The following is a 13,079-nucleotide window of genomic DNA, read 5'->3' as shown; positions in this document are numbered from 1 at the left end:
ATCTTTAAAAAAAAAAAAAAAGTCATCAGACTGGGATATGTAGTGGCACTACACATCCGGAACAGAAACCAAGAGACTGAAACCAAAATTATATTACAGCGTCAGGGTCAGAGATGAGGCATGAGTGGGGTGGGGTATGAAATAAAAGTCAAAAATCTCACCAACGCCAAGTGTAAAATGACAGCCACGTGTAGGAAGAAACAAAGGAAGTAAGGGGAAATGAAAGTATTGTGCTAAGCCACTCCCAAATGAAAAGCTATGATGTATGCAAGTTAGGTCAGTTATGAAAGTTAAAAGATTATAATAAAGTAAAAATCAAAATTTAACCAGCAACGATAAACCAGAGACACACTACAGGCGGGGAGAAGGGAGTAGGATCAAAACAAGAGGCGTGGGAATTTTACAGGGACAATAACCAAGATGAAAAGGCATACATTGTGCAAAAATGAAAAATGGTGTAAAAAATATATAAAATAAAAATAAATAAAAGATGATGCTAGAAAGGATGTGATTAAGCTAAGATTGACACAATCACAGAACTATGGCATATTCTCCACATCACCTGCTCTGTCTTAAAGATTCTCTCTCCTACCTCTCCCTCAGTTCCTCTCTTACATAAGAAAGTTTGATGAGGGTGGGCTCTACTTCCACTTTTTATTGCTTTTAGCACCTGGCACAGAGAAAGCAGCATGGTATGTTTCATAAGTGATTGAGTTTTAAATCAAATTAATTCTTTCTAGAACAATTAAGAAGCAGGAGGGGAACGGCCGCCGGGCGAGGGTCCCACATGGCGCGCAGACCTCTCCTGCTGCGCCCACTGCCCCCCTCAGCAGTGTATTTTATCAGTCTACCTGTTCTGTTCCCCGCTCTGGCTCTGGTGAATTCTCTCACCCTCCCACGCTTCTGACTGTACTCAGTGCTATATAAATAAATAAATCTTTAAAAAAAAAAAAAGCAGGAGGGGAAAATAGGTCTTTTTAATTTGAGATCTTAATGCTGATATTAAAATGCTATTTTCATCTACAGCAAGGACTGGATGCTGCACTGTCAGTCCTGCTCATCCTTCCGGGCCCCTCAAAGGGCCTGACCTGCCAGCCTTTCTTAGTCTAAAAAGCTACAAGTGAAGATCGGAGTTTCACACTGGGTTTCACACTGCAGTGGTGTAAGGGAGAAGGGGTAAAACAAAGTCAGTTATATACTGGCTTTACCACTCAAAAGCCACTACTCTTGGGCAAGTCACCTCACTGGAGCTTTGTATCTTTAGAGCTGAGAACTCACATCAAATTCAGACTAAGGAAACAGGAGGAGACCAGCCCTTCCTGCTGGAGACATGATGCACAGCCCAGATTTAGTCATAAAAATGACAGCCTTGGGGTTCCAGCCAAACTTCAAAGATCTTTTTCTGGGGATCAGGGTTGATCCCCAAATTCAGGATCTGCTACAGGAAGAGGAAGTGTCAGAGCAACTGACTTAGTCTAAAAGATGACTCAGGATCTTCCTGCTCTTCTTGGGAAGGTGAACCAGAGGACTTTTTGTACCCTGAGGGCAAAGCAATATAGAACTCTGTTCTTTGAAACTGGTAGGGGTGAGGATGGTGATGCAGGCTTAATTTTATTTTCACTCAGACCTGACTAAGTCATGTAGGTGACACATTTTATTTCTACATGAAATAATTGTTCAGCACTGTGTCCCACATACTGTAGGAACTCACTAAGTATCATTCTTACCTGTAATAATTATACACTACATTGTATATGAGGTTATCCCATTATGTTATATTATATTACATTATAATGTGACATATTACATTATTTCTACTGCTGTCACTCCTACAATAGCCTGGAAAGGAAGATAAATTTCATTAATCAACTTAGACGAAGAAACTGAAGCAATGACAAGTGAAATAACTATAGAGTATTATCTGGGGTCACTAACGCATATTTAACTAAACTGAAACCCTCACCCCCATGTTTTATTCCAAGGAAAGGCTTCCTCCTTTCAGCACTGCAGATAACACCTCCAAGCTTCCCAGCAGACATTCTCCTGCTTGCTACTAGGAAGGAGAAAGCACAGCCCCCAGAGAATACTATTCTGAGTGGACAAATGCAAATCTACCATTGCTAAAACTGTAGACTTAACGCACCTGCTGGGCAATCTTGAATAAATCACTCTTTTGAGTTTTCTCAGAAAGAAAATCTTTTTTCTCAAAAGATGGAGAGAACCTCAATTAGAGAGCAGCATTTTAAACCCTGCAGCTCATAACCTGTAGGTGGTTCATGAAATCAATTTTGTGAGTCATAATCAGCAATTTTTTTTTTATGGAGAATAGAACAGGCGAATTTATTGAAATACACTGTTAAGGAGGGCAGCAGCCAAGACAGGAAAGGTCTGCTGCACCCAGTAAGGGTCCAGAGCCTCTATTTTTATACTCCAGGCATCATTGACTGGTTATGGCAATAAGTCTTGGGTGTGTCTTGACTAAAGATCTGGTTCTCCAGTTTATCAGTCCAGTGTCCATAGGAATCCCATTCACTCCCTTTATCCATTCAAGTTGCCCAATCTTGCTTCCTGGGCATGGAGTGGGAGCATAGTTTTTATTTTATGTAATTCTTACATCATTTTTCATTTTTGCAAAATTTATGCACTTTCATTTTGGTTATATTCCCCATATAATTCCCATCCCCCTTATTTTGACCCTAATGCCTCCTCTCCTCTCCCCCCACCCCCCGCCCGAGTAGTGTGTCTCTGGTCTACAGTTGCTTGTTGATTTTGATTTTTTCTTTATTATAGTCTCTTTCCTGATCCCTTATTTAAGTTTTCTAAATTCCTGCTATGAGTGAGACCATCCAGTATTTTTCTTTTACTTTCTGGCTTATTTCGCTGAGCATGATCCCTTCCAGCTCCATCCATGTTGCTGCAAATGGCATGAGTTTATCTTTTTGATTGCTGAGTAATATTCCATTGTGTATATGGACCACATCTTCTTGATCCAGTCATCTATTTTTGGGCATTTGGGTTGTTTCCATAGCTCAGCTATTGTAAATAGTGCTGCTATAAACATGGGGGTGCAGGTGTCCTTTGGAATTAATGTTTCTGTGTCCTTTGGGTAGATACCTAGGAGTGGAATTGCATAATCAGCAATTTTTTAAAGTGCATAGGCAGAAGAGGGGCTATCTAGAGTAGGAAGGGTAAAACTCTTTTATTATTATAAATCAAAAGTACTATTGAAGTAGTTACCAAAGTAAAATGCATTCCTCACTATGAGTCATGTTCATAAAGTTTAAGAACACTGTTCTAGTTTTGCAGTGGCCAGAAGTAGCCACACCCCAGGGGTGGACTGTGAGCAGCATGTGGTCACATGCAAAAAGGTTTTAAGGATCCACAGTTTTCCAGAGTTGGTTGATTTTAAAGGTATAAGCAGTCCCAAGGTTAGGGACCAGAAACAGAAAGGTGTAGTAATATAATAAATTTAAAAATTAGAAATCTTTATTCTTAGTGAATAAAGTGCTAAGAAGCTTGTACTTGTTTTATACATTTAATTCAGCTCAACCCAGACCATCACTTATTTATATTTATCTAGAAATATTTGACCAGCACTCTGTCAAAGTTTAGGTCACAGAAGAAAAGTACACTTGTGGATGAAAGAGTATATTTTCTACATGCGTTGATAACTATAATAAACTATCTTTATTTGCATTCTACATAGATGAGCCATTATTTGTATTTGATATAGTTCATTTAAAATCAGTTCAAGTTTCTAACCATAAAGTTTAACCAGGAGAGAGACAAGAAAGAAGTCACAAAATGACAAGAGTGGAAAATACATGGGAACAACAAGGAGGAAAAATTAAACCCTGAAGAACAGTTCACTATTTTATGATCAAAACAAACAGACCTCTCTAATCTCACCTGTGTGAAAAGAACACTGGTCTAATTGAGTTCTTCAATGCCTTTTCTTAAAATATATGCAGAGCTCTGACTAAAAGCACAAAAAGAGACAGGCTATTCAAGCTCTTCCTTAAATATAGGGTGTCTGCTTTATATGCTAAGACTTGTATAAAAAAAGTAAATAAGTGTGGAAAATTATTACAAACACATTTTGAACATTTTGTAAGTCACAGTTTCTCTTATATTTTTACCTCAGGAGAGAAGCAAAAGCTGGCTTTGATAAACAAGGCTGGATCTGATTTCTCCGCTTCATTTCCACAGGTGGCACCCTGTGAGACAAAAATAGTGGCAGTCAGAAACCAGAACTGGGCAGCCAGCCCAAAGGGAAGCAAATGCTCTGGGAACCCAGTCGGTTCCACCAGAGCGGCTTCTCGGGCAGGGAATGAAACATCATCCCCTGAGGTAGGACAGTACCTTCTCCAAATCCTGCACACACTGAGGGTTCATGGACGCAAGGTGAGAGAGTGGAAAAGGTTCAGGGAATGAGCAACCCAAAAGTGGTTCCAACAGCAGCGAATCAAAGGGCCCTCTGAGAAGGGCTGGACTGATGCACCATGGAAGCCACCGCCAGGCTCACTTTTTAGAAGTCCCTGAAAACCTAAGAAACCCCACTCACCCCAAGTGCACACAGCTATCTAGGTCCTTCAAGCCACATCTGGGCACACACACTGGCAGCAAACACCAAACTAGAGGTTCCACAGACCCTGCCTTGTGATCTGGGACTCCAGAAGTCACACTGTTTAGAGTGGAATCTAGCTCTGTTCTTGGCTCAGGTTAGGCCCTTGTGTGTCTCCTGAATGGAGCACTTGTCTCTACAATTTAAAAGGGTATTGTAAAAAGGCAGAGCACAACAAAAATAAATGTAGGGGGTAGAGGTGGCAGTATCCAAACCTAGCAAAGGAGGAAGAAAACAGCTTAATGAAAGAATATATTATGATCATAAATTATATGAAGAATTCATTCAAAATGAAAATCAAGCAGTTTTCTTATACAATCCACAGGATTCAAATGAAAAGAAAATAGCCTAAACTTTTTATGGACAGAATTAATCTCGATCTTTTTGGTATCAAATCCCCAAAGTTAGAACTGTTAGGTTTCTGAACATATACAGAACAGCATATCTTGTGAATACCACAAATGGCAAGAATCCCTTAATCTTTATGTAAGGAAGATACATAACCAGCTAAATCAGGCCATAAAAACAAATTTATTCAGGGGGCCTCCCTGGTGACTCAGAGGTTAGGCTCAGCGCTATAACCACCATGGACTGAGTTCAATCCCCAGCCAGGGAGCTAACCCACTTGGTGCGGCAGAACTCTCCTGTCTCGCCTGCTGCTCCCCTCAGCAGTGCATTTCAGTAGATCCACCTGTTCTGCTCCCCATTCTGTCTCTGGTGAATCTTCTCACCCCCCACACCTCTGGCCTACACTTTAGTTTTTGTATGCATAAATAAATAAAAATCTTTAAAAAGCAAATTGGGCCTCCCTGGTGGTGCAAGGGGTTAAGCACAGTATTATGAAGCTATCTGCAGCCTCTGCAGCAATCCCAGGGAGATACCCACATGGCGCAGCAGACCTCTCCTGTCTCACCTGCTGCTCCCCTCAGCATTGTAGTTTAGTAGATTTGTCTGTTCCTCTCTCCACTCTGTCTCTGGTGAATCCTCTCACCCCCACACCTCTGGCCTGCACCCCAGTTCTCATATGCATAAATAAATCTTTGAAAAAAATAAATAATAAATTTATTCAGAGAACAAGATGAAGTGCAAGCTATCACTTTCAATAATTAAAATAATTTTTAAGATTATTGAAACATAAGAAACCAACTATTTTAGGACATTGTGAAGACAAACCGGCTTTTTTTCAAAAGGAGATTTTCTGTCTTGAATAGTTTTTAAAGCATAAGTTCAAACACCCATCTGAGGTAATTTGCCAGTACTTTTTATGACAGGAGCAGCATGTTATCTTAGGAGTGACATAAACACTCTTCAAATCCCAATGACAAAAGACTGTGCTGAATTCAGATCCTTTTCATTGTCTTCTTTATCATTTCCATGTGCCCAACAATAGGATTTGTACAGAATTAGCAAACTAGTAAGATTCTTGTTTTCCGTTCTAGTGTTTCAGTAAGTGTGGGACAGAGACAGAATGTGGCAGATAGGAGATCCCTATGGTATAATCCATGTGGTATGTTATCAAGCTATATATTTCTTGAGCTCAATTATTTAATTTCAAAACCTAAAAACTTTAGAGTCAAGCCTACCCACTAGCATTGTTTGTTTTTTCTCCCCAGGGGAGATTTGCCTAACTTTCTTCCATGAAAAACATACAACCATGTTTCAATCTGTGATGAAATTAAATGCAGAAACATCAATTTATATTTTATATACTAAGCACAAGCCAGAAACTTGGTCTGGGCTCTAATATTAAACCACTAGCAAAAAAAAAAAAAAAAAATTGAACTTTTGTTTAAGACTGGAAGTTGTCACATGATTTATTTTCATGTGAGTATATATTGCCACATAACCACTTTGGTTACTTATAGGTCAACCAAAATTATTCTGAGTCAAAGGACTGACAATGATGACAAAGGTTAAAGAATTATTATAGAGATTTTCTCAGCAAAAAAGCTACCTGTGCCTCTTCAAAGTTTAACATGTGATACTGCAAGTCTAAGTTGTTTTAAAATGTACATATTTCATCAGTCACCAAACATTTTTAAACAACGAAACCATATGTGGTATCTATATTTTATCAACAGACTCTTATCCAAGTATCTCATGTTCTAAAAGTCAAGTACCAGAGTCCAAGAATGTCACGGGGTTTTTCCTACAGGGCCTTCTAATATCATTTGTGTGTCTGTGTGAAAAGCCAGTTTGGGAGTTACTTTTAAAAAGCAAGAATGAAGGGCCTCCCCGGTGGCGCAGCGGTTGAGCACTGGGTTGCGAAGCTGCCGGAGGCCTCTGCAGCGCCGGTTCTATGCCTGGCTGCCGGGCGAGGGTCCCACATGGCGCGCAGACCTCTCCTGCCGCCCGCTGCTCCCCTCAGCAGTGTATTTCATCAGTCTGCCTGTTCTGTTCCCTGCACTGGCTCTGGTGAATTCTTTCACCCTCCTGCACTTCTGACTGTACCCAGTGTTTGTATAAATAAATAAATAAATGTAAAAAAAAAAACAATGAAAAGCAAGAATTAAACTTACCAATAGACATTTGTTCCCCATAATATACAATGCAGCACATAGTAGAGGAAGACAGCACTCAAGATTATGGCCACGAGGTAGGCTTTCATGGCTGGCCCACCTGAAACACAGGGACAAAATAAAGAAAAAAGCAAGATAGTTATACAGATGGATGTACTCAATGGCTCAAATATAAGCATTAGTGAATAAACAGAGAACAGCCAACAGAAAGGACACACAACTGTTATTTTGGAAATGTGCACTTTTTGTGCAGAACAAGAATGTTTTCTCTGACTTTCTTCATCCTCCTTCCAACACAATGTGATTCATATTTAGACCAATAATCAGTCCCACGGTTTCAAAGCTGGTGGCTTCTGTACTACTTTCTTGTGTTAGAGAGGAGAGAGTATTCAAAAGGTAATAATGTAATACTGCATGCCAGTTAACAGCAAAGTTAGCTAAAATAGAAATCTCAAAGCATTCCTTTGCCTTCACAGAATATACTAAACATAATTTAAGTATTTCTTGATCATGTGGGTTTCACCTTAACAAATGTGATTGTTTTTGCCCCACATCTGGAGAGAAGGAGCCTGATAGGAAGATATGACTGGGTCAAAGCCCAGTAGCCTCCATGGCAAAGCAAGCCAAGCACACCTGTGCCTCCCTTTCTACTTTGCTCTGTCTTCCTCACCCATTTGTAATGTATGCTATCTTCATGTAGGGTAGGTTATTCAAAAACTTTTTCCAATTCTTCTTGGTAAAAAGGCAAGAAACAAATTACATGATACTTAGTGGGTAAAATATATATGGTTTCCTATTAGAAAATTGCTAAATCCAAGAGGTGGAGAAAATTAAAGTTTGAGGCTATCACAGTAAAAGTTTCAGACAATGAGGTATTTGGGACATTAGATGCATCACTGAAGTGGCTAACTGAGGAATCAAAGATAAAACAGTGGCCAGGGCCTGGCCCTTCAATGCGTTCAACAGGTGTTAGATGGCCTTCCTCCTCCTGGACTGCATGACTTGAGAAGGGTCAAGGATCTGGGCCCTAAAAGGCAATTCCTTAAATAGAAGGGTTTCATAATATCAGGTACTGGCCAGAGGCCTTGAGCCAGGCTTCATGACGACAAAAGAGCCTATTGGTGGTGACAGAAGCTGATGTGGACTTGGTTTGTCTCATCTCTTTGACTGACCTGACCTCAGCATAATGGTTTTTTGTTTTGTTTTGTTTTTGTTTTTGTGGGACCCTCGCTGGCAGCCAGGGAATGAACCGGTGCTGCAGAGGCTGCGGGCAGCCTTGCAGCCCATCGCTCAACTGCTGTGCCACCAGGAGAGGCCCAACGTAATGCTTTTTAATGTAGGTTATCAACCAACATGAATACAGGACACACACACATACTCCAAAACCACAGTGGAGTTATGTATGTATCCTGTGGCTTTGAAACATCACTACAAGCCACTTTTGTCATACATGCTGAACATCTCCATCATCAGGAGTGTCCAGCAACTCTGGAAGTTCTAGAATCCATAAGTTAGACTTGTACTGAGATGGTTTTAAAAGTTACTAATACTAGGCTTAAGAATATCCTAGACAGTATTTTTACCATGGGCCAAATAATCACTAGAGCAACCTGCTTACATACTCTAAATATCTAAGTCCTCACACAGAATAACTTCATTTATGCAAGAACACACAGGACTATCAATTGGCAGTTTCAGCAATTAAAAAAATTTACATCTAAGATATAAGAGTATATGAAAACCAAAAGAACTCAGTCTTTAGAAGTCAGTATTTGCAATTCAATTTATTTATCTGTCCCCCAAAAGACCTTCTTTAGGAAATTTATGTATTATTTTACAAAGCATGGAAGCATGGCTAAGCAAGATTGTTGTTTTCATTCAGCAATATGTGGCTTACCTGAAAACACAGAAGCGTGAGAGAACTTTTCTTCCTTCAAAAAGTAAAATGAACCTACTCTTTTTTTTTTCTTTTCATTTTATTGAGGTATCAGTTTACACTGTCTAGGTTTCAGGTGTACAGTTTCTCACTTCAGCAACTGTATATTTCATATCACACCCACCACAAATGTCTAGTCACCATCTATTCCCTCCCTGCCTCTTCCCTTCTAGTAACCACCACTGTGTAATGTCTTACACCAGTGTGTAACCACCATTGTGTAATGTCTTAAGGGTTTTTAGTTTGTAAGATTGTTTGATTGCCTTTTTAGAAATATTCTACAAATGTTATTTATCTTTCTTTCTCCTTCCAACTTATTTCACTTAGATAAACCCCTCAAAGTCCATTTATGTTGTCACAAATGGCAAGATTTCATTTTTCTGAGTAGTATTCACAGTATTCCACTGTGAATATGCACCACATCTTAGTCCACTCATCTGTTGCCAGGCACTTGGGTTGTTGCGTTGTTTCCATGACTTGGCAGTTGTGAATAGTGCTGCAATTAACAAAGGGGTGAATATACTTTTTTGAATCAGTGTTTTCATATTTTTCAAATATCAAGAAGAGAGATTACTGGATCAGATAGTACTTCTGTTTTTAACTTTGAGAAACCTCAAAACCAACTTATGGGCCTCCCAGGTGGCGCAGCGGTTGAGCGCTGGGTTGCAAAGCTGCCCACCGGTTCAATCCCCAGCTGCAACCTGGCCAACGGAGGAGGGTCCCACATGGCACGCAGACCTCTCCTGCCGCCCGCTGCTCCCCTCAGCAGTATACTTCGGTCCTTCTGCCTGCTCTGCTCCCCGCTCTGGCTCTGGTGAATTCTCTCACCCTCCCGCACTTCTGACTGTACCCAGTGCTTGTATAAATAAATAAATAAATAAATAAATAAATAAATAAATAAATAAATGAATCTTTTTAAAAAATCCAACTTATATTCCTCTCAACAGTGCATGAGGTTCTCCTTTTCTTCACATCCTCCCCAGTACCTTCCTTCTTGACCTCTTGGTTAAGTCATTCTAACTGGTATGAGATGAAATCTCCATGGGGTCTTGATGGTAAGTGATGTAGAACATCTTTCCATGTGTCTCCTGGCCATCTATATGTCTTTTTTGGTGAAATGCTTTTTTAGAGCAGCTGCCCCTGTTCAGGTTGTATGTTTGTTGTTGAGTTGTATTGTTATTATGTTTTTGATTTTAACACCTGTCTGACAGTTTGCAAATATCTTCTATTCAGTAGTTTGCCTTTTCATTTGAACATTGGTTTCTTTTACTGTGCAGAAGCTTTTTACTTTCATGTACTCCCATCTGTTTATATTCTCCTTTGTTTCTTGCTGTTGGAGATGAATCCACAAAGACAACTCTGAGGCTGGTATCATAGAGCTTATCAACAATATTTTCCTCTAAGTGTTTTATGGTTTCAGGTCCTACATAAAATGAACCTACTCTTGAATACCCACTGCACACAGAATCTGAGAAAAAATTAGGGAACTTAGTCACTCTGGTATTTTATAGGTGATTCAAAGTATCCATATTCAAGTTGCAAAGTAGACCAGGCCCAGCCAGGATATCCTTGTGATAAACATATATAGTTTTGCTTGCCCACAGGAAGAAGCTTCCACAAACAAATGAGTTCCCTGATTATAATTCTATAAATGGAATGACCATATTGTTTTGAACAAAAGCATTCAAAGGAAAAGCAGTTTGAACTTAACACAGTGCCTGTTTAAAAACAAAACAAAACACATAAGGCCCTTCAGTGTAGCTTCAGTTACCAAAAGTTTACATGACAGAGGCCAGCTTCTTGGCAGCAGTTGCTCTGAAGACCAGAGTCCCTAAAACGTCCTTTACAAAGTTTAAATAAAAAAGCAATTGTCGGACCTCCCCTGGTGGCGCAGCGGTTGAGCATTGGGCTGCAAAGCTGCCCGCAGCCTCTGCAGCGCCAGTTCGATCCCTGGCCACTGTCGAGGGTCCAACATGGCACGACAGACCTCTCCTGCCGCTGCCACTGCTCCCATCAGCAGTGTTCTTCGTCAGTCTGCCTGTTCTGTTCCCCGCTCTGGCTCTGGTGAATTCTCTCGCCCTCCCGCTCTTCTGACTGTACCCAGTGCTTGTATAAATAAATAAATCTAAAAAAAAAGGCAATTGTCTTCTGAAGTCAAGGGCAGCAAGGACAAGTGGGATTCAGCAATAGACACTGAATTTTTATTTCTTCTCAAACTAAATTATATAACCCAATATATGAATAATCCACATATGCCAAAGTGACTCAATAGTGGAACCATGCTTTGTTCTCAAATATATGTATATATGTACTATATATGTATTACACATTATTTGCCTGAGCTTTTAAAATTCATGAAACACTTATACATCTATCACATCACTTAATGCTCAAAACAGTTTGATAAATGGATGTGCAGGTGCGATCTTAAAGAAGGAAGGAACTGAAAGATCTGGAGGTTGAATACATCATCTCAGATCACATAGTTTCAGACAGACTGAAACAAGCCTCAAATCTGACCATTTCTATCTCAGGCTTCTATTCTCCATGTCAGCCTGTTTCTCAAGTCAAAAGGTGTGAGGTGGATCCAAAAGAGAATCAGAGGCTATAACTCCCTGAGATTGCTCCATCGGCAGTGACAATCCCAGAAAGGTAAATAAAGATATTTGGTGAAGATGGAATGGCTCTAGCACTCCCCAAAGCAGCAGATCCACCTGGGGGCTTGATTCCCAAGCCTCTATTTGATCTGAATCTCTGGAGTCTTAGCGATGAGCACAAGCAGGCTAGCACTGTTTATAAAAACCAAACAAACCCACTGAATGACAATTGAAAATAATTAGATTTTTATTTTCAGACTCTTTTAATGTTCTCAAACTGAAAAGAGCTTTTCCAACAACCAGCTAGAAAAACCATGGTTAGCAATAATCTGGGAAATATTATTCTATTCACCAAATACAAAACCAGGCTGGTATCTCAATCAACATGCACCACTTAAGGAAGAAACATGCTTCAAATTCACTTTTCCAGATGATAAGTACAGACAGACCCAACCTGCCTAGCCTCTTTGCACCCAGTGTCCCCTAGACCTTGCTGTTGGTACTTCCTATTGCCCTGCTGTAGGCTTAGCCCCACCCCAAGCTCTGGGGCTGTTCCTAGCTCAAAGCAAGGAGCCCAAGGAGACCTTGGGAAGAAGCTCAGTTTGGTCCCATTCCTGCTGATCTCACATTGAATTGCCCATTCACATACTGGGCTTGGCTTCCTCTTACAGGGTTCCTGAGTGACATCCTAGTTTTCCAATGTCTTTCTCTCAGCCCCCCAATAGCTCTGTAGCTGAAAACTCCAGATCACTGTTAGGGTCCTTAACCATGTCCTCATCCACTCTTACCTTATATTCTGTTTCCTTGATGACAGAAGTAGTAGTAAATTCTGCTGCTGCTCATTCTCCTCAAACACCCAGTGAGCTGTTACTCAAAAGCGCCACCCAATAACTGTATCTGTACAGAACTAGAAAAGGCCACTTCCTCTGGCTCTACATAGCACTGTGGACACACATCACACATGCATGACAGGATTTCAGCCCTGACTTCCCCTCATCCAGGGGTCCTGTCCACAGATAATCTCACAGCTTTACCAGGCAGAACTGCTGACAGATGGGTTGTCAGCCCTGGGGTAGGCCCTTCTCCACCAATCCTGTGCTCACAATGACATACACTGGACACTGTGTGAACTTGTCCAACAGACAAGTCCCAATTCCTGCCTTCCTTCCTCTTGAGGTTTATGGCTCAGTTCATGACTACTCTCAGCAACCCCATACTCATGGCAACAAACTTAGAACTTGCACTAACCGCAGCTCAAGCCATACATTGGTATCTAATTTTTTTGCCTATCTCTATAGGTCCTCTAAGCCTGCTAAGACCTTGCCATCCACATAGACCAAGCCTTCATGGAGACACACAGGACACCTCACATTGACACATACAATGGCCTCCGTCCTCCTTAA

At 40.6% G+C, this 13,079-nt stretch overlaps 1 protein-coding gene across 1 annotated transcript in view; it reads right to left on the bottom strand.

Moving 5' to 3' along the window:
• The window catches only part of ST3GAL6 (ST3 beta-galactoside alpha-2,3-sialyltransferase 6), a gene marked incomplete at its 3' end in the record, with an annotated part of 29,300 nt that extends 21,796 nt beyond the window's left edge, over nucleotides 1-7,504 (bottom strand). Inside the window, exons 1-2 of the mRNA XM_084232805.1 lie at nucleotides 7,144-7,504; nucleotides 4,140-4,217 (exon numbers count right to left, since the gene is read on the bottom strand). Of these exons, the coding sequence (XP_084088931.1) occupies nucleotides 4,140-4,217; nucleotides 7,144-7,322 (257 nt within the window). The 5' untranslated portion in view covers nucleotides 7,323-7,504. The remainder of the gene's footprint in view (nucleotides 1-4,139; nucleotides 4,218-7,143) is intronic.
• Nucleotides 7,505-13,079: the final 5,575 nt, after the last annotated feature.

This window comes from Talpa europaea (genome assembly GCF_964194135.1).
Source record: "Talpa europaea genome assembly, chromosome: 4".
Classification (NCBI taxonomy): domain Eukaryota; kingdom Metazoa; phylum Chordata; class Mammalia; order Eulipotyphla; family Talpidae; genus Talpa; species Talpa europaea.
Note: the sequence above shows the minus strand (reverse complement) of the source record. Positions and strands in the feature narration are given on the sequence as shown.